The sequence below is a fragment of the Melanotaenia boesemani genome, chromosome 13, assembly GCF_017639745.1.
Source record: "Melanotaenia boesemani isolate fMelBoe1 chromosome 13, fMelBoe1.pri, whole genome shotgun sequence".
Lineage (NCBI taxonomy): Eukaryota > Metazoa > Chordata > Actinopteri > Atheriniformes > Melanotaeniidae > Melanotaenia > Melanotaenia boesemani.
The window spans coordinates 19,057,309-19,084,321 of record NC_055694.1 but is presented as its reverse complement, the minus strand read 5'-3'; the positions used below and the strand labels follow the sequence as shown (position 1 = coordinate 19,084,321).

Genomic DNA, 27,013 nt, shown 5'->3' with positions numbered 1-27,013 from the left:
GAAATCATTTGTTGGATCAAACTCAGGATGTGGTGACCTTAAAAGGGCCCAGACAGCATTCTACAATAAAATATGCACCTGAATAGTTCCAAATCATCGTTCATCAGTCTCTTTATTGTTACTAAGTCTTGTCATTAACCACACCAGAGCAAGTGTGAGCTTCATTTACATCATCCACAGCAGCTGCCACTCACAAGAACAGCAATGTCATTTAGAGCTGAACATCATTGTGTTCGTTTTGTCCGGGATGGATGTTTCTACCAAAGTTCCCCTCTGGTCAGTGACAAAGCCACGCTGACTTTGTAATCATATTACTAATACATGTCTCATTAGTTTCTGCCATGGCTGAGTGTCCCTGCTTCCTTTTGCTCACACACATAAAAGAACACACACAAACATCCACTCAATTGCTGGCTGGCATTTCAGAGTGTCTAGGCTTGCATTTAAAGCAGTTTACTGGGGAAATAATAGCCCTCTAGAAAGATTCTCTGTGCATCGAATCATTTAATTCCTTTTGAACTGTACTGAGACAAATCAAAATTTAGCTGAAGGTGAGGATTATATGTTGGGTTAGAAACATAATGACCAGAAACAGAAAAAAAAGCAAAGATCAAGTCACTGAAAGATACATGTTGGGAATTTCGTTTGAGAAAATGCATTTTAGATTGCTCCCATGCATACTTTGAATTATAGCAAACATGAAATTTTGCCTGCAGCGACCTAAACATGCAGACAAAGAGGGAAGGTGATTGGAAAATGACAGAAAATAAGTCATTAAAATATGGTGTCATGTTGATAAACTGGTCTGCATAGCTGCTGAAAAATGTTTAAATCCAAGGAAGGCTGTAAATAATCTTCAGTAATAACATACCGATCTGTCCTTGACCTCTTTCACAGATAAGGTGCTCACAGACTGGTCAAGAGAGGATTTGTGTTTTTCTCTAAAATCTTTAAAAGGCTCCAGCTGGGATGTCAGTTTAACTCCTATTGATTATCTAAAAGTTTTGGTTAAGCTGTGTTACTTCAAAAAATGGCAAAATGGAGATAGTCTTTCATTAGTCTTCATCTCCAGACACACCTGTCACATTTACCCTGTCCATGAACCTGAGGATCTTCAATATTGATGAGATCTCCATGGCCGTCATGTTACCGTCTTCCTGTCTTGGTAGTTAGTATGTGGTATGTAGCACCTTGAGAAAACTCCAAATCATCTCGCTGTTTTTGCACAGTGTCCTGTCCTTGCGGCTTTGGTTGTTTTAAAAATTGATACAAGGTTGATTCAAACTCACAGCGTGTGTGAGCATGCTATCGATTTCCCCCCACCAGGCAATTTCCAGAGCACTTGGTCTAAATATCAGCACGGATCAAATCAACTGAAAGGGATTGATCTACTCTGAGCTCAGATCTAAGTTGTGTGTTAGGATGCGCCCTCCACCTTGATAACATGACCAAAAATGATACAACAAGCAGGGCCATTTCATTTGACATGGATTTAGGTGTGATTAATATCCTGATGATCATTCCGAAATATGAGTGTTATGACTTCTGAGGGGTCACCTACATGTCCTCAAAAGAGATTTAGTGGAGAAAAAAAAGCTGCTTGTGTGACACTCAGGGGGTTTTGCCTAGAATAATCTTTTGTTGTTATTTAGAGGTTTTAACATTGCACAGAGAAAGCAATTTTAAAACGGATGAGGGTGTAATCCCTGACAATACATGGATTATCTCTTTAAATGACCTTTATCTTGTCGTGGGGCATTGAGTGCTTTTCAACTCCTCCATCCCAAGTCTGGTTTGCTTATGAACAGAATATCTCTTTATAATCATAAGGCTGTCGACAGGCTATAAAGCTGTGTGAAACCTGTACATTACATTCAAAATCAATGATGTGTTTTAGATTAAAGAGGTAATCTTATCCAGAAGAAGTGCTTTAGCTTCATGTACATTCCTAGTTTGTGGGAACAGGTTTGTAACAGACCAAAACTATATTAGATAAAGAGTTGTGACTGGCCAAACATGGCAAAGCCATGAAACATGTTTGGATGAAGGAAAAAGCAGCTGTTTTCTCACACTGCAAACACAAACATTGGCTCTCAGAATCATTTCACTCTGAGTTTCTTTTCATAGCATTGCCCAAATAACAGCTGTGGTGACTGTCTCCCATCTTTGTTAGTTTGAGCAGACAGCGCATGGTTCAGATAGCTCGAGCTTTGTGATCTGATAAAGTCCTATTAAAAAAGCAGTGCAATACTACAGTTGATAATTCAAATCTCTGCTTTAATGAGGCTATTTTAGAAAAAATGCATTTTAAATGTGAAAATCACAAAGATAAAAACAATATTTCCAGGGTTGACAGTATGTTTTTACCTTTAATAAGGTCCACTTTATGCCTTTTCAGGGTTACTTTGTGAGAGGAAAAAATATAAAAGTACTTTAGAATACGTTTTCATATACTGTGTTAAGTGGAAAGACATCTTTACTCAAAAGTGGTCTTATCATATAAAGTGGTTGCTTTTTTAAAACAGTGAACAAGAAGAAAATAGAAAAAGATCAGATAACATACTTGGAAAGAAGTACCCTGCATTCAGAATTATAATATCAGTTACCTGTTATAAAAATAAAAAAAGGTGGAGTGACTCATGCTGCATAAAAAAGTCCACAATTTAAAAAGCCCCAAACCTTTTAACTACATGTATTACAAGCTGGTGTACTGTCATTCCAGAGCTAGTGAGGCCCTGTGGTGAAAACACTATTCACCAATTAGTTTTGACAAGTTCCTTGAACACTCAGCATATTCATGCACTCAAGAGATGAATGCAGGAATATACAGTACTTATGACTTCATCCCTCTGGCTACAAACTCATGTTCCTGCTGTAATTTCACGAACAAAGCTAAGAGCTGAAATTGTTCCTGATATTATAAAAAGGATGTTCTGAAAAAAAAAGACTGAATAAAAACATTTTTATATATACTGATATAAAACAACATAATCAAATGGTTATAAATTATCACCTTCCACATTGGCTTATTAACAAAAAAAGAAAAAAGTTTAGAATTTACAATATAAGATGGGAACGTATTCATGACTTGACAATGGTATTGATAATCATCTGGGCGTATCTGTCTTTAAAAAACGCTAAATCCTGCACTACAGATGCTGCACAGATTATTATTATTTTTTTTTAACTTTACTGAAAACCATTATTGTTGCAGTATTAAGTCAGTGTGGTATGCTGGTGACTGTGGCTTATAGGCATAAAATAATTCTGTAGTTATAAACATCTAATATGATATAAATCCTTACTGTATTTACATAGACTCAGATGTTTGTTTTACTGAGGTGTATAACTGACATACATTCTTTCTTTTACAGGCCCTGGTCACATATTTTGCCCACTGTACAATCTTTTTCTCTAAGAAAATGTTCAATGTCAGGAAAACAGAACTGAAAGTGTATTCAGAAAGGATTAGAGAAAGGCTGGTTCAGCTGGAGCCTGGCTTTATGCAGTGACAGGGCTGGGTCCTCTGGGCTCGTTAACAGAGCCCCTGTGCTTGTGTCCGGAATATTCCCCGATAAATGAACCGTCCTCATTGAATTCTACTTCTCCGTCTGTGTAGTCAACCAGGCTGTCTCTGCTGATGCTGTCCCCGATTGCATCATCTCCGGAACACAAGCTACTGCCCTTCAGTGGCTTTTCATCGTTGTCACTGCCATCAAAACAACAGAGGAGGATAACTGAGGTCAGTGATGTAGTGCATAAATAGATCACAGACACACAAGTGTCTTACATTGTTGTAATCAAGAGCTACACACAGACACACAAGATATCTATATATATATATATATATATATATATATATATATATATATATATATATATATATATATATATATTACTATCATTATTAAATGCTTGGTTACCCAAGTGGAATAAGAAAGCTTACACTCACAAAGCAGCTTCTTATGTTTTCAATACACCAATACAGGCAATAGGCAGGGGTGGATGCAGCAGCAGCACAGCAGGAAAGGAGCACAAGGGAGGCGGGAAGGCCTTTCTACAATCACTTCACTAATTGTTAATTGCCAAGGCTCCAGGACCAAAGGCAATTTCAAATCTCTTTAGAGCCAGCAATAGAAATAACCAGAGTGCAGAGGGTAAGAAAGATGAGAGATGTGTGTGTGTGTGTGTGTGTATATGTTGGGGTGAGCTGGGGGAGAAGTGTAAGATTGGGAGAAGAGGAGAGAAGAGGTAGGGCATATGCAATCCCAGACAAACAGCCTGTCATTCCTGGTATTCCCAGGGGCCCACACACAGGCCACAGAGATTAGATGCCAATTTAACGCTGGGCAACTGGCCAATTCGCAGGTGTCTCTTTACAAGACACAGGGTCACCTCAAAGCATGGAGATTTTTCATCTCTGTTCTTGTCTTTTTTTTTATTATTATTTATTTAATTTTTAAGACATTTTACTATTGTCTCTCTTCCCATTTGGTTCTGTATTCATTACACAAAGCATCTACGCTTACAAACACTCAGGTGGCTCATACATGATTGTGCCTTTTGAGACATATTATAGTTGACACCTGTGTCAAATACAAGCACAATATTTTGAGCAGGACTGTTGCACAGAGCCATGGTGCAAACTAAGATTACAAATTTGGTCTCCTTCACAGGGATTTTTAATAAGCAATCTTATCTGTCCTGTTTCATGAGGCCGTTTAGGATGCAAGCCACATAAGGTGTGCATTTCAGCTCTTATCAAACCTTCTTTCTCTGATGACTCTAGAGCGCTGAAGATAAGTGGCTGTTATCTAAGAGCAGTGGAATGCCACAGCCGCTGCAACCCACCCACAGTGACTTTGAATAAAGTGATAAAATGGGGCTGAGAGCTGTTGTGCCCCAGCTCACTCAAGACCTTGGTCGGCATCCAGCTCAGTCGCAGCTGTTTCCGTGAAAAGACTTTGCTTCAGTTTTGCAAACAGCTAAAGGCTGGTGATGGAAGCACCTCACCAGACAGAAGGTAATTACATTTGTCTTGCCATTGACCCATGCTGACTTGATTTGGGGGCAGAATGGAAACTTCAGGTGCAAGCTGGCTTTTTCTAGTTTAAAGGTGTCAGGAGGAAAACTTTCCAACATCTGCTGCTTTTTCCTCAAATTGCACATAAAATATGAGAAAATGAGTTAAGGAGAAAAAAAGGAGACAATGATATAAAAAATAAGAACATACACACTAGTTGGGGGGGGGGGCAAAAACAAAACAAAACAAAAAAAAAGACTGATGTCTAACAACCTGCTCCATCTATGAGACCTGCTGTTTTAGCAGAGGACTGAGGGACAAAGCTGTGGATTTCTGTCTCCAAAGAGAAATCTTCTGCAGCATAATTACCCCTTGTGTGCTCCCCAGACACATGGCATACCAGTGGGTGGGCTATTGCCTTCAGAGATTCAAAGGCCACAAGAGAGCCCTAAGTCTAGCTCTAAAGTCAGCAAAACAACATCATAGTAAGACTAAGGGCACTCTGGGGGGACAGTACTGTGAACGCCCTTATGAAGCCAACCATGAGAAGCATTCTGAAACAGAGATTTGCAGTCCAAAACACTGCACTCCTTACAAAACCTTACAAACCTTACAAAAAAATATGACTTAAAGGTTTTAAACCACAGCACTTTGACCAAATAATTTAGCCAATGGCCCAAAAATGAACTCACTGTAAGCTACAGTACAGTAAAAATGTTTACTTAAACAGGATTTATCATGACAAATTTCTGTTAAACAGAATTTTTATCTGAGGAAACAGCAAGTAAGCAGCAGCCACACAATTGTAAGTAATCATGTTCTGAATAATATGATGACAAGCAGAATCAAAGCAGACAGAAGAGGCTATTTTAGGTGATTTCTGCACCAACAAACACACTATTGTCACACAGTTGCTGCAGTGCTGTCAAACAAAATAGGATTCAGCTGATTTCCCATAACTGTCACAGTAACAGCTAAACAATACAAACAATGAAAATCCAACAATCGTTATAAAGTATAACATCTGTCTGCCAGAAGCTCGGAGGCTTAGTTTTTTCAACCATTTTCCATGCTTAGTTTATGCCTGCTTCATTAAATTCAAGATATTTTCCATCAACAATTACATTCAACTCAATTCTGTGCAAGCTTCCTCTAGATAAACCTGTGGCGTTGACTAAAGATTTTCCACATGCTGTTTCTCATGATGTGACATGATTTTCAGGTACGTCTGCAGCTGTCAAATATCCGTGTATCAATCCCAGCTGTGAAACTGCAACTCGTGAATTTACTGCTTTGATGAATATTGGCACGGTGAACGTGGTGTTTAACTTTCCCCGAATCAAATGGAAGCAAATACAGCTGATCGGATGCTTACCGTGTTGTGAGATAAATAAAACTACAATACATATTAACTTGTCATATCATTCTCGGATTGTGAAAATTTTCAAACCTAGGCCGTTTTTTTTTTTTTTTGGTTTTGCTTTAGCATGTGTGGGAACACATGATAGTATGAAAGCTAACCACAGATGTAAATAAAACTAGCATGGGAGGCGAAATATCTCAGTGATGCAATACAGACTGCAAAATGTCTGTGCCAGGTGGTTTATTTCAGTCAGATACAACAATACTTTGATGCAGAAAATAGTCCAGCAGGATTTAATTGCATTGATTTGTGTGGTCTTGCTAAATATTAAATATTAATAAAAGATTTTTTGTCCCTATTAATAATTTAGTTCCAACAAACATGGAATAATTAGGTCTGTGTTGAAAAATATTTAAATTGCCCTTTAAAGCTTGTTTGGTTCCTATTTTAGTTTTTAGTGTCTCAGGGCAGATGACCATTTTCCCTGAGTTTGGTTCTGCTGGAGGTCTCTTCCTATTATAAGGAAGTATATCTTTCCATTGTCACCTGCAGCCCAAGATGCTGTTTGGGATAATGAAGCTAATGATTTGATGCAGACCATCTCCTGGTTTTATAATTACTAAATTACTGAACTGGATTGCATTGAATTGGACTCATTTGAATTAAAATGGATTATATTTAAGTGAAATGTTAATGTTTCTCTCTATGGTGCCCTGAGATGGTGTGTGTTGTAAAATGGTACCATCTACAAAACCTGAGTGTCATAGAGATATAAGTATCAGTCAGGGAAATGTTACCAAGATGCTCACAAGCTTGCACTTTTTAAAGAGAAAAATAGACCTGAGCAATATGAGCTTACTGGAAAGAGGATAGAGAATGCTCAGAGGTTCACAAGTTAGAGAGAACTTATGCTCTACTTAGTGATGTACCAAACAAATCATAAAAAGGAAATATGTGAATACAATTATTGTGCAAAATGGAAACTTTAGATTTAGACCAGAGAATTTGCATGGGCCAACAGAAGAAACAGCAATAAGATATCTTTCCACAATAGAAAGAAAGAATAATAAGGATAACATGACTATTTCATCAAAGATTCAAGTACCACTCTCATAAACTGCCTACACACAGTTAGTCAGCTTTGTGGCACACATAGCTGATTAAAGAGGATGTATGTACCTTTTTATAACATACCTCATCCGGCATTATTCATTGTGCATTAGTGTGAGTGTGAGTGTGTGGGTGTGAGTGTTTGTGGAGGCGTTTTTATTTTTATGTTTGTTATAGTTTCTCATTCATGCATTCTCACCCCCTTTTTTTAAACTTGTGAACGTATTTATGTTTTTTTTTATGCCGCTGTGGGAGAAATGCCCACCCAATTTTGTTGCAACTACTGTCACAGTGACAATAAAGATATTCTATTCTATATTCTATTCTATTCTGATCCACAGACACACATGAATATCCTGCTTTTACCTATAGGAACAAGGCTGCACACACACAAACACTGCAGAGCAGGGACATGCTTACTGGTAGAATCTCTAAGTAAAATCACATAATTCTACAGCACAACAGAAGCAAAATCAGGCTGAATGTTACACACTACTTTAGCTAGACACTGATTACCTAGCCCATTAAATGATGACACTGGCTTTCCGGCTGTTCCTGGTAAAACTCATGAATGCGTGGTTTGCTTTTTGGATGGGAAGAAAAAACATTACTGTGATTTTTTGACAAAAATCTTTTTCTCAGCAAAACAAAAGATGAATGGTTGTCATGGATATTTTAATACAACATGATGCAATTTAAGGAAACAAAAGACATTTCATTATCACACATTTGTGCAGCAGCTGTCCCCTGCAGTGCAGGTGTATAGCTCACCTGTATTCATAGTCATCACTCATTCTTTGTGACTCCGTGTCAGTGTGGAGAGCCTCCTTCTCTTTCACTGCAAGAAGGGCAGGACAGATGGTTTAGCACCACTACAGAAGCATTATTATGAAGCAGAAGTAATTAGATATTATTTGCTCCAAATTTAGATTTTTTTTTTTTATTTTATCAATTTCTGCCTGACATTTTAAATGAAAGAACAGGGTCCAGCTCTTTGGGAGTTTTTTTTTCCCATCTTATAATTTTCCTCTGGAAAATCAGTGCCAAAGCTCAATATTAAAAGTAACTAATGTTCCAAATTGCTCAACTTATAATTACCATTAAGATGTTACATTAAAAAAACATAACTAATTAAAACAGCTAAATCTGACTGTGTAAACATTGCATTGAGTCTTTACATGGAGACCCTCTCTTGTCTGTGTCTGCAGAAAGTGTTGTCAGTTCTTTTTGTAAATATGTTTTGAAAAATTGTTGCTTTTTGAGAGAGACAAAAGAGTGGGTTTATGAAAAGAGCTCAATGGGCAAAGGTGAAATCGTAAGAAGCTGATAAAATATTCAGTGCTTCATGTCAAAAGCCTACTGAAAGCAAAGCTGAGTAGGTATGGTGGGGAAAAGATGGAAATGCAAATTGACAGAAAAGAAACAAATTAAAGAGACTTTCTGCAGGTACAGACTATCATGAGTCTGAAACTGCCTCTGATGCAAGGCAACACAAAAGTACAAGGAAAGAGCCAGAAAGGTTTGCACTGATGAGGGGTAGGAAGGAGTGCAACAAAGTCAGCAGTTCCTCACTTGTTGGGCTTTCATGCAATTAGTAGTGTCAAGCAGAACTAACAGGTCTGCCCAAATTATGGTAATTGACATGTAGTAAAGTTATTGGGTGGCATTAATGATCTTTGGCTTGGGACACTTGAGATGCATGCTGTCTACATGCATCAAGGCAGAGCTATTGGTGTTTAAAGGGGAGAAACAACCACATAACATCCCCTAACCTGACTTTTATCTTTTCCATGCATCGTCCATGCATTGTCTGAGCTGAATTTTAGTTAACTTTGCAAAAGGGGGACACATTCCTGGTCATGGCTAACTGACCTTTTTCCATGGAGAATATGGCTTGTTGCTGGGGTGGCAGCGTACCTGCATACTTGCCACCTTTGTTTTTTCTCACAAAGCAGACAATGATCGCCACAAGGGTGAGTAGTGCCACAGCACACATAGTCCCAATGAACCAGTGTCGAGTTGAAACGTCGTCTACCTTACTTGCCAAACCTGTGAACAAAAACAGTAAAGAAACAATCAGCTTTGTAGTTTATTTGAGCATTACAGTCCCTTCCAGCACGTCTCATCCAACTTTATCTTTAAGTCAAAGCTGAAAAACAAAGTTCACTTAGGTCTGAGAGAATATTTTCACACTGTATTCAGCTCACATTCCCTTTAGATTTAATACTCTGTCTCTTCTAAGAGAATAACAACAACAAAAAAATAAACAGATATTACAAAAAAGTATAAATCTACACATTCACCACAGACAATAAATCACAGTAAAAGCTACATCTATAATCTGTAAACTCTACTGACAGTGACATCTTACTCTCTCCTCACCTTTGACACGTGTTTGGATAACATCTTCGAAAATGCTAGCATTATCAAGTATCTTCTTGGCCACGAGGCGTACAGTGTATACTGTCCCAGGCGTGAGCCCATCAATAATGTGAAAACTTTGAGAAATGTTTACAGCCTCTGAGAAGTGCCAGTTACCATCACCTACACAACCAAGCACAAAGAGTGCACAACGAGCAGGTTTGCATTAGGATTCATGCTATCAAAGAACATGAGGATGAGTTGTTGCCAAGAAGTAAATGCTTCTTAAGTTATCAAACATATTTGTTCCACTATATACATCTTAACACATTCTGAGGTAATCACAGAAATGATAGAAACAGCTGCGGAGCTTAGAATATATTTTTAGTTGTTAATATAAAACACTCCCAGGTGTACCTAAACATGATACCACCTAAAACTCATATCAATGTTTAGAGAGGCGGGGAAAGGAAAAGTAGCTTACTGTTATTCATATAAGCCACATAAAGCTGCAAGTCTCTCTGCTCCTCTCTGGCAGTCCAGCTGATTTTTGCAAAGGTGTCGCTCACATAAGAGCTTATGTTCAACAGGGTTGGAACTGATAAATAGAGAAGAAATAGGAAAATACATCGGAAAGGAAATTACAGACAGACAGAGCAAAAAGGAAAGAGAGGGTAGGAAAAGAGGATTAGTAGAGGCAAATAGGATCCCCCACAACTTGAGAACAGTGCACCTCGCAGAAACCCTTCAAAACGACAGTTCAAAAGGCAACTTCAGGCCTCTGACTTAATTGAGTGGAGCTAGATTTTGGCTCATAAAGGATAAAGCATAGATTGACAGGCAGAAGTGGCAACTAGACTTCACTCTGTCTTAAGCAACGCTGGCATTTCATTGCACCCCCCGCTGCAGATACGAGATACGAGAACAGATTGAAACGACTCCACATCTCGATTTCTACTGCGACTTGATAGTTCAAGTATAGAAAGATGAGATCACATGGGCAACAGCAGCTGTGCATGTGCCAGTGTGAGCTATATGCCTAAAGGAGGATGAGAAGTATTGCCTAGGATAGAGCTGGGAACAGATAGAAAGCAGTTAAGGTCTGGAATGAAAGAAGTCTCAGATGTTAGATTTTTGCTACAATGCTGTCAGGTCTAATACTCAGTATAGTGCAAGAAGCAGGCTCTGTAGACTACACAAAGGGAGAGATGTTAGAGAAAGCGGGGAAACTGTTAATGGCAGTGACTGCAGGTAAAACTTATGCTGCAGCAGACACACTACAACCGATGTTGGAGTTGCAGGATAAAACTAGATTGCAAATTTAAACCACAACTGTCACTCTTACTCTCACAGCAACATTTTCTGTCTTTCCTGAGCTGCTATTCATGATTCACCCAGATTATATTTGTACAACCATAAAGGACAAACTTTTGCTGAGGCTACAACCAGCTACACTCTACATCAACACGCCTACAACTTTGTCTATCTCTACCACCACCACGTCTATGCTGACTGGCTACATCAGCTGCAGGCAGTGATACGTATGGTTCTTAACAGGAGCCACAGCTGGAGACAGGGACAAATCTTTGAAGGGAAGAAAAGAAAATGAAATACAGCAGAAGATTACAGATATGGGGAAAACCAGCTTCAAGGTTTATAGGCCAGTCACACACACATACACAAACACACACACCTACACAACTCATTCTTACAAACCCAAGCATGTGCTCGCAGATTCTTGTATGAACAATCTGCTTGTAGCAGATGTTTTGAAAAAAAAAAAATTTAAAAAAAAATTTAAATAAAAGCTAAAGTAATTTTCCACATTTTATATCCAAGACATGTGAATTGCAGAAATGCAACACAGCCTAGTACTCAGTCACGATTTCTTGCAAAAGCATGAGTGTTTTTATTGTCTTGGAAGTAACATTTCATTTCCAAAACAATGTGCTCTCCTTGCCTACATTTTTGCATTACTGCTCTGCCATTTTACTTCAGCAGAGTGGGTCTTAAGAAGTTTTCACATTTTTGTATAGGGAAGAGGCTTGAGTTGATTACAGCTTGCCATCATAGCTACTAGATGTTTCTACATCCTGCACACTGGACCTTTAAAGTGGAACATACATGAAGGTAACTTTTTGTCATATTTGTTGAAACTGTAATAATGTTTTGACAATGTTAATGGAGAAAGAAAATGTGGTGCCTCCAATACATTATGTAAGTTTAAGTATAAACAATGATAAGAATTAAAACAGACTTCAAATGGAGTTGATAAATGCCACTTCGTTACTAGCATGTGCTTACATGAGAACTACTTTTGCAGGGGATTTGGAGGCAGAGCTGAAACACAGCAGAGAGAGAGGGGAGAAAATGGGGAGAAGGAACTGAATCAAAAAAGTATATCCCTTTTTCTCAAAGTTCTGCTTGAACATTTCTATATTTTACTTGTAATTAAATTCAGTAATATACACTTACAACACCATCCATCCATCCAGCCATTTTTTATACCCACTTATTCCAATGCAGGATCATGAGGCAATACAATACATATACATTATTTTCTGTACTTCTCTCTTAAGTATAATTCTTCTACTTCATCTGCATTTTTTTTTAAAAAGGGGTTTTAGTTTTTTTTTTTTTTTTCCTTTTCTTTTTATGTTTTTTATGGCTTAAATTTGTTTTTGTGTATCATGTTGCTTGTATTCTTTAAACTGTCAAGCATAAAAATTATATTCCCAGTTTGATAGAAAAAAAAAACAAAACAAAACAAAAGAAATCGGTATATCCCACTTGGATCACTGAATGTTATGCTCATTCAAGTAAAGACAAAATCATACCCAGATTGTTTTGGTTCTCCTTTAAATGTTCAAATTCGAAACGAACATATTTATAGGTGATAATTAGTTAAGTGTTTAAATGCTGTGCCATGATGCAAGTCATTCAAAGTCTGGAAGATCTGGTCATTTTTCTGTAACTTATGAGACATACTGTGTTTTTTGTCTAGTTTGCAACCTGTTGTACCTCAGCTGCTTTATTATCTCAAGTGATCTGATGGGGAAAAGAGATGTATTTTTATATTCTGTTGTGTGTGTTAGTAATATTGCTCTGCTTTTTTATCTCTCAAATGAAGACATCTGGATATAAATAAACATCTGTTGAAATCTCTGTGGTTGTTTTTGTTCAGGCATGTGAGTAGGCAATTTGATCTGATTATATTTACACTAAATAACTCTTCAGCAAAGCTGTCCTAACATTAAAGCTCATTCAGTCAAAGAGGTGAAATCTAAAAGGAACATTGCAAAGACAGAGATCCTCTAATTCATAAGCATTCATTTTGTATCAGTGTCACTCCATTCCCCCCCCCCCCCCCCCCCCCCCCCATTTATTTCCTTAGATTCATGGAGGCCGTGCTCTGTGCAACTAGCATCCATAAATCTCTTTACTGCATTGTGACTAACATGCCCCGAGGACGGCTCTTTGAAACAGAACTATTTTATCTCTGCATCAAGCCTTTGCTCATACACATTTACACACAATGCAGCTAATGGCTCTCAGGCTGGACATCCACGGATGCAAAGAGGCACATAAAAGGTAGAACGCAATAATGCTTTTTCTTTTTTCTAAAGGAAATATTTTTTTTGTGCATTCATTTTTTTTCTTTTGCCAAGAGCTTGCAGGTAGTTAGTACATTTTTTTTTTATCCAAGGCCTTTGTTGCTACTTAATTCATCCAACTATTTTGAGTCTTGACCCAGACACTGGATGTTTTCTATGGTCTACCCTTGAAGTAGGTGAGTTGAGAAACAAGCCAACCGAGTTAAAAAATTATGTGATTCACATACTTTACATAGCTGCTTCTCAAAGTTCCTTTGAATTAGAATGTATAAACACTGGTGACAAAGTGGCACTAGTCGATAAATACATTACTGTAATGCTCATTAAGCTCGCTTATGTGAGTATGCAGTTCATCTTTAATAAAAATGAACATATTTGCCTGAGCCGTTGGTGCTACACACCAGCTATATATGCATATAATTTCTTTCCACCTTATTGTGGCAAACAGCCTGCCCTGTGATGGAATAAGTACATTATTAAGTCCACTCTCTTAGTAATGGTCCACTGACAGACAGAAATAAAATGCTAATCTTCTGAAATGTAAAAATGTTGTGCAAAGATCAGCTAGTATGAGCTGAAAAACACAAGATTACAATCTTATAAATATAAATATGCAGATGTTCATTTTAATGGTTTTTACTGGTGGATATCGCTATAAATTCCATGTAGATTTAAGTTCTACAATTTACATAGTTCATTGTCTTGTCAGTTACAGAATAAGCAAAAGTAATGCAAAGGCTTTACTGACATGGAGACCCACAGATACAGTAGCTGACTGTCAGCTAACTCTGTCATGGATCAGTGGACTGGTAAAAACTTGATGTTATTTTAGAAAACATATTGCAAATAGGGGGAATTAAATAATTCTTTTTGTTTAAAATTCTCCTCCACCCCCTCCAGTTACTTACAAACAAACTGACTGTTCCCCTCATACAAATCATTGTCTCTCATTTTACTGCAGTTTGATTTTAAAATTACCAGTGTGCATTTGAGATGCTAGTCATAATTGCAAGGGGCATTTACACCAACTGCTGTTTGGAACAGCTTTTACAAATGCGCACTGCTGATATTAAGACATCATGTTGCAGGGAAAATGAGATAATCATAATTATCTTAGAACTAAACTGTCTCCATGCTCAATAGTCCTCCACTGAATTTCAGAATACTCCAGACAGAGGTTCAAACAACCCCCTGGAAGACAGATGCACAAAGTGGTGTGGCCTTGCTGGGAAAAAGAAAACCACTTCTTAAAAGGTTTCCAAAATTGAACAGACTTTGAAGTGGCTCTAACACCAGCACCAGCATTTGACACATGGTGGTCAGGACGATAGGCTCTCACTCAAAGGTTGAAATGACCTATTTGAAGAAGGAATGTTGAATTCTATAAAACGCCTCTACTTGACCTGAAGGCACAAGAGATAAACAAATATGAATTATTCATTATTTTAAAATATCTGCAGAAAAATCCACAAAAAATAAAAATAAAAAATGCCTCTAAAAATTAAGGTTTCTAGAATGGCCAAGTTAAAGTCCAAATTTCAGCCTGAAATGTTCTCTGAATACTTAAAAACACTATGTCCACAAAAACCTCACATATTACAACTGAAGGAATTTTAAATAGACAAACTCTTTCTGCGAGCAAACGTTAGGTACCAGTGGCCAAATGGTCACAAGTAGTTATTTTACTAAAGGGCCAAAACTAAAAGCCATTTTCTTATTCAAATATGTTCATAAAGTCAATCATTTTTAAAGTTTTTCAAATTTTTATACTATGTAGTTGGTTAATGTGCATTAAAAACATAGATGGAATTTTCATACGCAAGCCAAAGGTAAAACTTTTCCCACTATCAGCAGTGGTTTCATCTACTCACCTGCTGCAGCCACAGTCCAGCTCTCCTGAGCCAGAGGAAGTCCACAACCTGCTCGAGTACAGGCACTGAGGTGGAAACGGTAGAGGCTGCCATCCTTTAATCCCAACACTTGCCACTGGGTGATGTCAGCTCCAGTGATGTTCATCTCTAGAGAATCAATCACCTCCAGTGAAGTCTCATTTACTATAGACGAGGAAGAAAGATGTCAGGTCAGTTCAGTTCAGAGTGGGCCTACGACCGATCAACACTGAAAAAGTCATCATTGTTGGGTCATGTTGTATGTTAATGGAACACAACTTTAATGGGGGTCAATGGTCAATAGAGGGAAGGAGGGTGAAGAGATGTCATGCCAACTCATGCAGAAAGTGAATATGGGAGAAACAAGTCGTGACAGGTAAGCAGGGGAGGAATACATTATGAAGAAAGGCAAGAAGATGAAAGGAGGAAGTAGAGAGCTCAAGAGGATGGGGGTGTAAACAAGTGGCAAAGGATGAAAAGAGAAGAAGTTGGAGATAAAAAAAAGAAAAGCCTGATATTATGAAAGTTATAAGGCATTCTGAAGTAAAAACTGAAAGAAGAGTGTTAAGGTAAGACAAAGATATAAACAGGTAAAAAGAAGGAAGACAAGAGAGTTGAAGAAACAAAGTAATACAAAAAAAGAAGAGTTGCAATTACAAGTACTGTATTAGAGCATATCACATAACATGCATTATACATCAAAGTACAGTGTGTGTGCAGACTGCTAAAAGCAACACACTTATCCCGAAAGCCCCCTCAGTGATGTCACTACTGTGCAAATGTTGGAACTGCAGGCGAGAGCTGAGATGCCAAGCCTTTTGTGCCACCTTGTAAAATTAATATTTGTGTGCAGCACATCACGCTGCATATTTTATATTTCTGGTGACAACAGATTATTCATTTGCTAATCACACCACAATTTCACAAACCAACTGGAGATATAGCCAGCACATGTAGCACAACAAATTATATTTTTATTCATGTGATTAACAGTAAACACAATTTGAAATTCACTTTAGTCACATGGTGAATCAGTTCAACCAAGAACATTCCAGCACCCACAGACCGCACTGTGTGGGAATAACTGTGTAAAGTCTGACATCTGATAAGGGAGAAAAAGCAAAAAGGTGTAGAGGGACAAAGTGTATTGAAGAGCTGGCCAGACTCTGTGGGGGCAGATGGAGGCGGCACAGGGCTGTCTCTGCCTTTACATTTTGCACAAAAGACTTCATGAAATGTCAGCTGACGAGAGTGTGGGCTTTGGAAACCAGGAAGGTAATGAAAGCCCATCACTTACTTGTTCACCCCAACTGCACCAAAGCATAAATGTGTTTGTATAAAGCTTTGGGTAATAAATATAGATTAAATTTACACAAAAAAGAATAATAAGTATTTGCTTTTATGTTTAATTTTGAGGAAAACCCACCAATGCAGCATTGTGATAAGAAGCAATGAGGTAGCTGTTAAACTATAATCTAAGGCAACTATAATCTGTTCCAGACTGTGGTGGACTGTTCAGTGTAAAAGAGTGCCACCTAGTGTCTGATATGATAACACACAAAAGGAGAAGGAAGAGTTTAAGTGCAGATGACAGCATTTGCAGCAGGTTTTTATGTTTTAAAAACAGGAATCAAAAAATCTGTAGGAGTAAACATAAACTGCAATGTCACAAATCCACCTCCATAATTTTACCCTCTAGCCTGACCTTTTCTTTCTTTGTTCCCCCTCTACTAATACTACCCACCACTTTTCACTTTATACTCACAGCGCATCACAAAGCACTGAACTACAGCAAAAGGAATCTAAAAATATAAGATGTCACACAGGTCTACAGTGTGTACATCAAACATCAGCTATAAAACATAAGGTGTGTGTACGTACAGAGGTGGTACTGCAGCAGATAACCAGAGAGGATGCCATTTGCCTCCAGTGGTGGAGCCCAAACCAGCAAAATGGAGTCAGTCCGAGTGTTGGAGGTAGTCAGGATAGGGACAAACCCTGGAACTGTAAAGGACAGTAATATTAGTGCATTTCTTAAACTAGAAATGCACTATAGGCCTACAGCAAGTCCTGTACAGAAATGTAAAAAAACAAACAAAAAACAAACAACAAAAAAAAACAAATAAAGCTATATGAGAAATGACTTACATGAAAAAAAAATCTATTTAAAGTGACACACAAAAGAAAACGTGAATTAAAGGTAAATCAAATAAGGAAAATGATAGACAATATATGTAAAAAATAAAAACAATCAATAAAAACACAAATGTATTAGACATTTGCAAAACTTTCATAAAAAAACATTCACTTTTCACGGTTGACTGTCAGTATATCTTCTCAGAAATGTCAACAACAAAACAATGATCATGTGTGAAGAAGCTTGGGTGTGTCCCGTCTGTTGTCTGCACAACAAGCTGAACTTAAGCACAAACACCAACAGGGCTTATTAAAAAAGGAGGTGAACAGACTACTATCTAAAGAAGCTCAGATTCCTCAGCATGTTCAGTGTGATCCTGAAGATCTTCTACTGTAATGATCTTTAGGGAAAGCAGAATTATTTGCAGAGGTGATGGCAGGCTGAACAAACTCATCCACAAAGCTTGAACCATGATCTGTCAGAACCTAAAGCATTTTCAGACAGTGAGGAAGAAGAGGTTACTGAACAGCTGCTCTCCATCATGGGAAACCCATGTCACCTCCCTCAATACAGAGAAAATAGAGCTCATGACCGACAGATTTATTCATCTCAGCTCTGGTAAACTATACCATCTCAATGCAAAACTGTTCCCCTCTGTGTCTAATAAATTGACCATGTGAACACATATCTGTGCTCATTATCATGATAAATATACTGTAATGTCACTGTTTGTATGGAGGAGTAAAAGTGCCACAATGAAATAATTAAATATGTCATGAAATAATTGCTTAAATGTGTCATTAAATAATTAAAATGAGAATTAAATACATTAATGCATTACAGATTAATTAAAATACCAATTAATGTATGTAAAAACATACATAATCATTTCACTATTTAATAAGTTATTTCATGGTCCTGTGTTGCAGTGCATCATAAATTTTTTTCATCTGTCAACCTAATCCATCAAAGTCAGTGGGCGGATCCTGACACATGATTGGTTACACTTGCCACAAGTCAAGGCAAATACACTACAGGTAATGGATCAATGCAGAGCTAGTGAACACATTCCAATACACTGGCTGGTGCTATTCACCTCTACGTTGGTTTAAGATACTCCATTAAACAAACCGATAGAACAAAATTTTCTTAGATCTTTTTTTATATTATTAAAATGTCAAGAACTTGCCCGGATCTGCTGAGCGAAGCGGCAGATTTGATAGTGGAAGCTCTCACAATCAAATCTGAACCACCAGAACTCCTACTTGGTGTTCCAGGTCCCTGTGTGTGTTCTGCTTGTTGTGCCCTGGTACCAGAGAATCGGTGGCGTACTTCTTCTAAATTTGCTGTCACTCCATGGTCAATATCTTGATTGAAAAGTGCCAAAATAAGTCCAACAACTTCAATAAATTCCTCTGCTTTCCTGCTGGAATGGCTTTAGCCCCATCCCTGAATGAATTAGTGATACATGTAATAACACATTAATGTATTTAATTCTCATTTTAATTATTTAAAGACACATTTAGGTAGTTAATTAATAATTTTTTCATTGTGGCACTTTTACTCCTCCGTATTTTTGCACTGCCATTAGCAAATACTGTTTTCACATATTGTGAACTGTGGGTAACCTCCAGAACTCTTAGTCTAGTTCTAAAAACTGTGTTTTTTATATATATATATATTTGTAGTGGTTCTGCTCTACTCCAACATAGTTAGGGGGAACATGTTTGTAGGGGTTTGTGTCAGCTCACCTCCCTCTGGTGTATTGAAGGTGACAGGCTCACTCCTGGGTCCATTTCCCTTCTTGTTGAAAACATTGACGGTGAGTTTGTATTCCGAGAAAGGTTCGAGTCCCGGCACAATGGCATGGTTTTTCCTTCCAGGAAAGGACATAGACTGGTGCTCACGTAAAGTCTTGTCTGGATTTAGAAAGCTTTTTCTTCTCACCCAGTGAACCTGCAAGTTGGTGGCAATAGAAATAGCTAAAGTACTTTACATAGTTCTTTGTCAGCATCACTTCTTACCTCTTCCACTTTGCCAGCTGTGCACACTAAAAGAATGTCAAAGAATGACACATCTACAGTTTCAGCTAATATATATTTGCAACTGTATTTAGATTCGGGGTTTAGTCAAAAGGCACATAATTCTACTCTAAGAGATGAACAAAGTGAAACAAGCAAGAAATGGCATTGCTGAATTTGCCCTCCACATGTGGAGCAAAGCCATTAATATCATTATATCAGAGAGGGCATGTCATTTAAAAAAACAGAAACAAACTGATTAATGGAGAATTCCAAAATTATCAACTTTTACCATTTCATGTATGTTTTATTGTGCTCATAAACATATTGACCCCATATCCTTTACAAACAGCATTATAATACTGTTCTGTTCAATTTTAGAATGAACAACATTATTATGAAAGCTTCGCTAAAAGATAAAAATATACGAGATTGAGCTGTAGTAACAATGCAATCTTCTGGGGTGTATAGTAACTACATTGGTGGACAACAAGGAAACCAAAAGAGACCAGAAATCGCTGCGTCATTTCATTTTCCATTCTCTTTTCTACTTTGTGATTAAACAGATGCTTATTGTCTCCTTATATCCTTGCCACACCATGACATTCAACTGGAACTGGAATCTAGAAAATTATGGCAAGTGCACCAGCACCAGCAACTTCTTTGGAACCCTTGTATGAAACAGTTATACATTCATTTTTGGTATTGCAGGCTACTTTTCATAGTTTCTTTTTTCCCATTGAAAGTCTGCAGATATACAAGTCTGTCTGAAAAATAAGTGTTTTTCAAGACTAGGAAAACTCACATTATAGCCTCCTAGATGACCTCGCACAGTGGCAGGTGGAACTGGGGTCCAGCTAACTCTCAGAACAGTGGTGTTGATCACCTCCACTGCAATGTCCCGTGGTGCTGCAGTCGGAACTTAAGGAGGAAGAGGAAGGTCAGAAATAAAGACAGATGGGAACAACAGAACAACTATGACAAGACTGCACAAAACATATAATTTGAACTGGAAAAATAAATCTCTCAATAACGTTAGCTGAAGTAAAAGTTTCTCCAAAAGCTGAAGTAATGAGGTACTGATCTACTGATGGTAAAAATAATAGACATTGCCAAACAAAAGAAAAGAAAATAATACTCAGGCTGAAGCCCACTAAAGCAGTTTTGCTATTGAAAACAGGGGAAGACATTTAATTAAAAAGCTGTAAATATTTTTTGCTCTGTATGTTTTTGAAACGGTAGCAGGGAAAGACAGGAACACATATTAGAGACAGAGGAGCAGCCATTGTGCCTCAATAGACCTAAACCAGATGTGTCATGCGATCTGTCAAATCTCCAGCAGCTTCTGACACAGAGGTGGAAATTTGACATCCCTCTCCTATAGAAAGGTTATCTGCCACCTGCTAGAAGTAGCAATGGTGTTTTTCTTTTATTCTTCATCGGGGGGAAGGAAAAGTCACTACTGCACACCTGCACAGGGTTAAAACCTCGGGTAAGAGGGGAAAAAGAGAAGAACTTAACCTGACACATTTTCCTGCAGACAATGCCACAAGACAACTGAGGATGCAGTTGGAAATGATAATACAAGAAGTTTAAAATGAGTTACAAAGAAAAGACAATAAACAGCCAGATGTGCTTGTTAGACATTAGAATACAGTGTTAAACAGAGCTCTAGAGTTGTATAAAGTTAAATTATAAATCAAACATATCAATAACATAATTATGCAAAACTCACCATCTTCTCCGGAGTAACCTGTGATAACTTTTGGTTCCGGGCCCCAGCCATGGCTGTTCCTGCTCTGGATTTTGATCTCATAAGGGATGAAAGTGGATGTGTTCTTCACTGAAAAGGAGGGTCTTCCAACAAAGTGCTCCTTCCAGACATCTTCCAATCCTAGTTTGCGGTAGCTGACCTTGTACTCAAGACCTGGGCCGTTGCTTTCATTGAGAAACAGTGGCTACAAATGAAAATGTAGACATTGTTCATATTGGTATAAAGGTTTGTAGTGTACAACATTGGAAATGGACCTGTATTTTATAATAATAATAAAAAAACTTACATCCCAGCTGATGTCCATTTGATGAGGAAGATGGCCTTGAATTTTGATGTTTTCTGGATTTCTGTCAGGGGCTTTTGAGAGATATATATACTCCAGTTACAAAATCACATTATTATGTACAAAATAACCTTTTTTTTTTTTTTTTTTGCTGTCTGTTCTAATTTACTGTTTCTGGCATATATCTCTCCTCACTTGAATAACTGTAGTGTAAGTATAAAAATGTCATGATATACATATTCTATCAAACAGCAATATGGTTCAAGATAATACTTTCGGGATTTCTAAAACCTCAAAATATTCACACCCACGACTGCTACAAAGCCTAGTGGCCAAAGGCTGACTTATAAACTGGCAACTTTAAAAAGAAATGTTGTGAGATGGATGCTTCTACAATCTACTGATGATCTCAGCAGAAACTGCTAATAAAACAGAGCGAGTTTTACCAGCAGGAGGTGTTTTGTGTCTCTCAGTGGGCTCGCTGGGGGGCCCGGGTCCGACAGCATTAACGCCATACACTCTGAACTGATAGTTAAGGTGTCCATGTAGAGTCAGCTCAGCTGTTGCCTGGTTACCGGCGACTTTCTGGAGCTCCTTCCAACTGCCAGGCTCCCATTGACTCTCCTCATACTCCACCACAAATTCTGCACTCATGAAGAGAAGAGACACATTTAGTCATCACCATACAAGTGATAATCACAGCTGCTAAAACGCATGCATTAGGCTGTAATAAGTGAGTAGTTCAGCAGTCTGTTGAAAATAAATGATTGCTCTCTGAGTATTAGATGATACTAATAATGCCACTTAAATCTCTGTAAGTATCAACCTGGAAACAGGGATAATTAGTACTGGCTGGATATCTGGTAGTCTTATTTTAGTGCAGAAAGCTGAACATAATCAGCTTTTACTTTGTATATCTTGATGTAATTACTCATACAGCCATTATATTGTACTTTTTTCCATGCTAACTGTTTCAGTTTGTATTTCATATTAATTAAATGAGTTTACATTAAAGGTGAAAAGGTGGACCTATGATAGCACCATGGAACACTTTTTATATGGCTTTATGATGTGTTTGGCTTATGCAAGCGTACAAAGATGTTTCCTCTGATCAGCAGGTGGTAGTAATGTGCAAAGAAGTACACAAGTCCTTAGTATCATACACTTTCACATGGAGGTTGCATTAAAATACCAAAAAGAATACTCTTTTTGTATGCTGTCTTTGCTTCTAAATGAAGTCTGTGCATTCAGAAAGCCTGGAGATGTGGAATCAGAGGTGTGATGAAACAGAAAAACAACACTCGTTAGTGTGGCGTGTCCTGTCTCACATGATTAACAGATAGTAACATCAACCACAGCAGGCTCACCCTTCACCAAGCTGTGTGAAAGGATGCAAACAATGAAAGATAAAAAAAAATAAAATGAATAAATATTCTGAAAATGGATGTGCATTCAACATGCTTGTTAACAATGCATTTTAAAGAGAAATGCTGAAAACTGTGAAAAAGGTAAAAAGATTTTTCTTTTATAAGACTTTTTTTTTTTTCTTTCTTTCTTTCTTCTGTTTTTTTATTATAGAAATGTGCAACTTTAGCCCAGGCTGCATGAACTTATGATATAAGAAAAAATTATTAAAATATGAAAGGCTGCCTAATTATGTGTAGGTCTATAGTGGGATTGCCTTTTGCATGTAGACTGTGTTAGTACTCTGCACATGTGTCTAGGTAGTTGGCATGTGACAAAGTAATATCTAAGCTGTGAAAGTGGATGCAGTTTTTGCCAGCAAAACATTACCTTGCAACTAAATAAATATGTTACTCCCCTTAGCTGTCAGTGGTTTTAATGTTGCAGCTCACTGGTGTGTATTACAGCTAACTATGATAACAAACCTCCAAGAAAGATTTATCAGCATAAAATCTTACCTTTAAAAAATAATGAATTAGCCCTGTTTTGAAGCATGACATGCTTCCCTGCCAGGATTGTTAGTTCTTTACAGATACTTGTAGCCATTATTTGTTGAAAAATATTAGCATTCATCAATGATCACAGGAGCAGATTCTGCTAAATCTTTTCACAGAGGACACAGAAAATTGTTTATTGATTTGCAATGAAGTAATTAGAGCTTGCATCATCAAACAATTTCATTCCAGCTGATAACAGTGGCAGTTTTTAACAGATTGCTGATGATATCAGCTTCACTAAATGATGATCAAGGCCAGACAATGTTTAGCACTGATGTTATCAAGCAGTATGTGAAAGAATGAAACATAATAAATAGCAATACTATAAATTTTCTGTTGTTCTAACCTTGGTTACTTCGTGTTTTGTTTAGTTTTTGAAGATGAAGAGTAAGAACCACACATATATCCACTTAATATCAGATTTTATATTTTCTCCTTTATTATATTCAAATTTTTACCTGTAACAGAGCTGTTGTGATCACTCCCAGGTATCCAGGACAGAACAATATTCCTTGGACTCTTAACTTCAAATATTTTTAATGTCTTTGGAGCATCAGGAACGTCTGTAACCAAAAACAAAACAAAAAAAATATTACATGCACAAAAAGCAGCTGTCAAATTCCTGCAATAACCAAACATTTAATTGCAAATAAATGACTCTTACCCAGTACTGTTAGTAGTGCCGTAGCGTTGTCCTCATCTAGAATTGTTTTAGCAGTGCATGTGTACATCCCCTGATCGTTCAGATTGACATTCATGATCTGCAGCATGTTACCTTCCACAATGTATCTGAACACAAGAGAACAATTGTTGCAGCGTAAAAAAGTTTAGTTCAACCAAAGAGTCAAGAAGAACATCAGTAAGTAAATACAAAAGCTCAAAAGCTGCACAATTCCCTGCATTTTCATTTATTTTAATAATAGCTCTAGTAAGAGTCAGTCACAGCTTAGATTTTTGCTTGTTTGTTTTCAGAATGAGCAGCAGCTTGTGACAAAGGCTGACTCACAACTGATAACAAAACAAAGAATAAGTAATCAATTTATCAAACAGACAAAAGAGCGTGTGGAATTAACATACAGAATGGAGGAACTGAACAAAGGCCTGTTAACCACAAGCACAAAAAGATAACCTGAAAGAAACTATATCAAAGCACAGCCGGTTACCTGGAATTTTCCTCTGGGGAAAGTGAGATCCCCTCCTCATCTTTCTTCCATACCACCTCAAAGGTGTCCTGCAGACTTTTATCATACTCTGCTTGGCATATCAACTGAGCCGAGGTCCCACTGATGATCTGCACATCCTTAGGTGCACTTACAATTTTTGTGGGCTCTAAAGATAAAACACAATTTCATAGATAAAACCTTAAACAGATAAGCTGATAATTTGCTTGTTAGAGACATAATTAATTTAAATTTTGCATGCTTTGAAACAGCTGTGAACCCATGAATTTAGGCCAAATGTTTGTATTAAATGTCTTCTTCTGCAGTAACTGCTTCTTTATTCAGGGACATGAATAATCAAATTTTAAGTCCCAAAAACGTTTTTGTTTACTTGTTTCATTACATCATTAACAATGCATTTCTTTAGGACAGCAAAAAATGTAGTTAAGTGAGACACTAAGATACGAATGCTTTAAAAGAATCCAAAGGAGACAGATTGCCTAGTTTAAACCAGTGGTTTTCAAAACTTTTGAGCCACAACCCCCAAGACAACATATGTTAGTGTCCCCACCCGCAACGACTGAGTGGTTAATTGTGTGATATATCAAATGTATCATCCTACAGCCATCCTTTAAATGTAGGGCTTGAAACCGGGGGATTTAGGTGCTTTCAGTTCGCTGTTGTAAAAAAGTACCTATGTGCCCAAAATTAGCTTCTCTCACCAAGACAATACAAAATATGGATTTTAATCTGGTACGAGTAACAACTTTCTTGTTTATGCATTAATGCATTAAAAATAAATGTGCTAATTTCACAGATGAATCTCTTTGCATTAGTGCATTAATTTGACAGCCCAAATAAAAATCTCAAATTTATTTGATAAATGAAAGCTTTCCATGTATATAAATTTATTTATTTATTTATTTTTCTGTGTGACAATGATCTGGCGGCCCCCACAAACATGGTTAATAATTTATCTTCATTTATTTTAGACTAAACAGATGAAGAAGATGAAGGTTTGAAAGTGTTTTTTTTTTCAATTCACTGACATCTACTACTCCAAAAATAAAATAAAAAAGAAGTAATTATATTGTTACAATACCTTTCACATCCAGCACAGAAGTGATGGCTGACATGCCCTCCGTGTTACTGGCCATGCACACATATTCCCCAGAGTCGCCTTTTTCTGTACTCGTGATTTTCAGTGACTGTCCGTTCTCAAGAACCAAAAACCGTTCCCCCTCAATTATTGTGTCTTCGTTGCTCCTAGAAGAGATTTTAAACCTCTGAATTTTTTATCATCGTAGTGCACATGAAAAATCACCATTTTAACCTATTTCATAAGTTTAGTGTTGAAACAATTCAGGTTAAATTATTTTCTACCAGAATCCCACAAAAGAGTAAGAATAAGATGTTTGTCATAATAAGACAACTTTAATTTTAAAGTTTTTCTTTTAAAATGTTAACTAATTGCAATTTAATTTTAGCGCAATTCATTCTGAAAGCATGGTCAAGTTAAGCAGTCAGACTAGTGAAACAAAATGTGGTTAAATTAAATTTCAGTGAAACACCATTTAATAGAATCAGACATTATTTTCTGAGTGCTTGTGTTATGTTGAGAGCATTTTTATATGTCATTGCTCTTTTGTGGAACTGTAGCTGAGCCATTTTTGTAGTTAGTAGGATTTAATTAGATGAATATTATGGACAGGAGGCGGATTATCTCATTAGACATAAGTGTCACCATCAGATTATAACATATAGCTACTTGAATCAGTGTGGGATTAATAGCTTGACGTGTGCTGTGATAATGTTCTACTCTAAGTCAAAGTGATAAAACAACTTTTTTTCTTATTTAAGACACAAGAAAGGATGGAAACCATATGTTCAGGCCAACAACACTGTACAAACCAAGAGATGTCAGATGGTGGAGAGCTGAATACACTGCAGTTCATGACTATGTCCTGTCCTGGTATCACAGCATACTCCTGTAAGTCCTTTGTCAGCATAAGAGGAGCCCTGTCTAAAAGAAAATGGGGGAAGATGAGATTGTAGTGGCTTAGAAGTTAGAAAAGAACTGAATAATCAGCAAAATACTCGGCTAGTCAAACTATCTAAATTTAAAGTCCAAACTTTAAATGAGTTATCGGCATCAAAATCAAATGAACGTATATTTTTCAAAAAACTGTTTTTGATATGTTCCAGAACATGTTTCCAGAAATTGCTTGCTGGATGACAACAGCTCAGGAAAATCATCATTCATTGTAAAATGAATGAACTTTGTATGTATTAAACATGTCTCAGACCCTGGCTAAGT

General features: G+C 37.3%; 1 protein-coding gene across 5 annotated transcripts in view; it reads right to left on the bottom strand.

The window, feature by feature from the left end:
• Positions 1-2,256: 2,256 nt before the first annotated feature.
• LOC121652162 (neural cell adhesion molecule L1-like protein) overlaps positions 2,257-27,013 on the bottom strand; it is a 50,524-nt gene continuing 25,767 nt past the window's right edge. For 4 of the 5 annotated variants that reach the window (XM_042004781.1, XM_042004783.1, XM_042004782.1 and 1 more), the window contains exons 12-26: positions 26,608-26,719; positions 25,799-25,962; positions 24,700-24,865; positions 24,201-24,325; positions 23,995-24,099; positions 22,022-22,219; positions 21,579-21,649; positions 21,254-21,476; positions 20,324-20,439; positions 19,249-19,453; positions 17,242-17,364; positions 15,343-15,525; positions 9,369-9,545; positions 8,268-8,334; positions 2,257-3,709 (exon numbers count right to left, since the gene is read on the bottom strand). In XM_042004781.1, coding sequence (XP_041860715.1) covers positions 3,502-3,709; positions 8,268-8,334; positions 9,369-9,545; positions 15,343-15,525; positions 17,242-17,364; positions 19,249-19,453; positions 20,324-20,439; positions 21,254-21,476; positions 21,579-21,649; positions 22,022-22,219; positions 23,995-24,099; positions 24,201-24,325; positions 24,700-24,865; positions 25,799-25,962; positions 26,608-26,719 — 2,243 coding nt within the window. In that variant the 3' untranslated portion in view covers positions 2,257-3,501. The remainder of the gene's footprint in view (positions 3,710-8,267; positions 8,335-9,368; positions 9,546-15,342; positions 15,526-17,241; positions 17,365-19,248; positions 19,454-20,323; positions 20,440-21,253; positions 21,477-21,578; positions 21,650-22,021; positions 22,220-23,994; positions 24,100-24,200; positions 24,326-24,699; positions 24,866-25,798; positions 25,963-26,607; positions 26,720-27,013) is intronic. The other variant, XM_042004784.1, reaches the window with a different exon arrangement.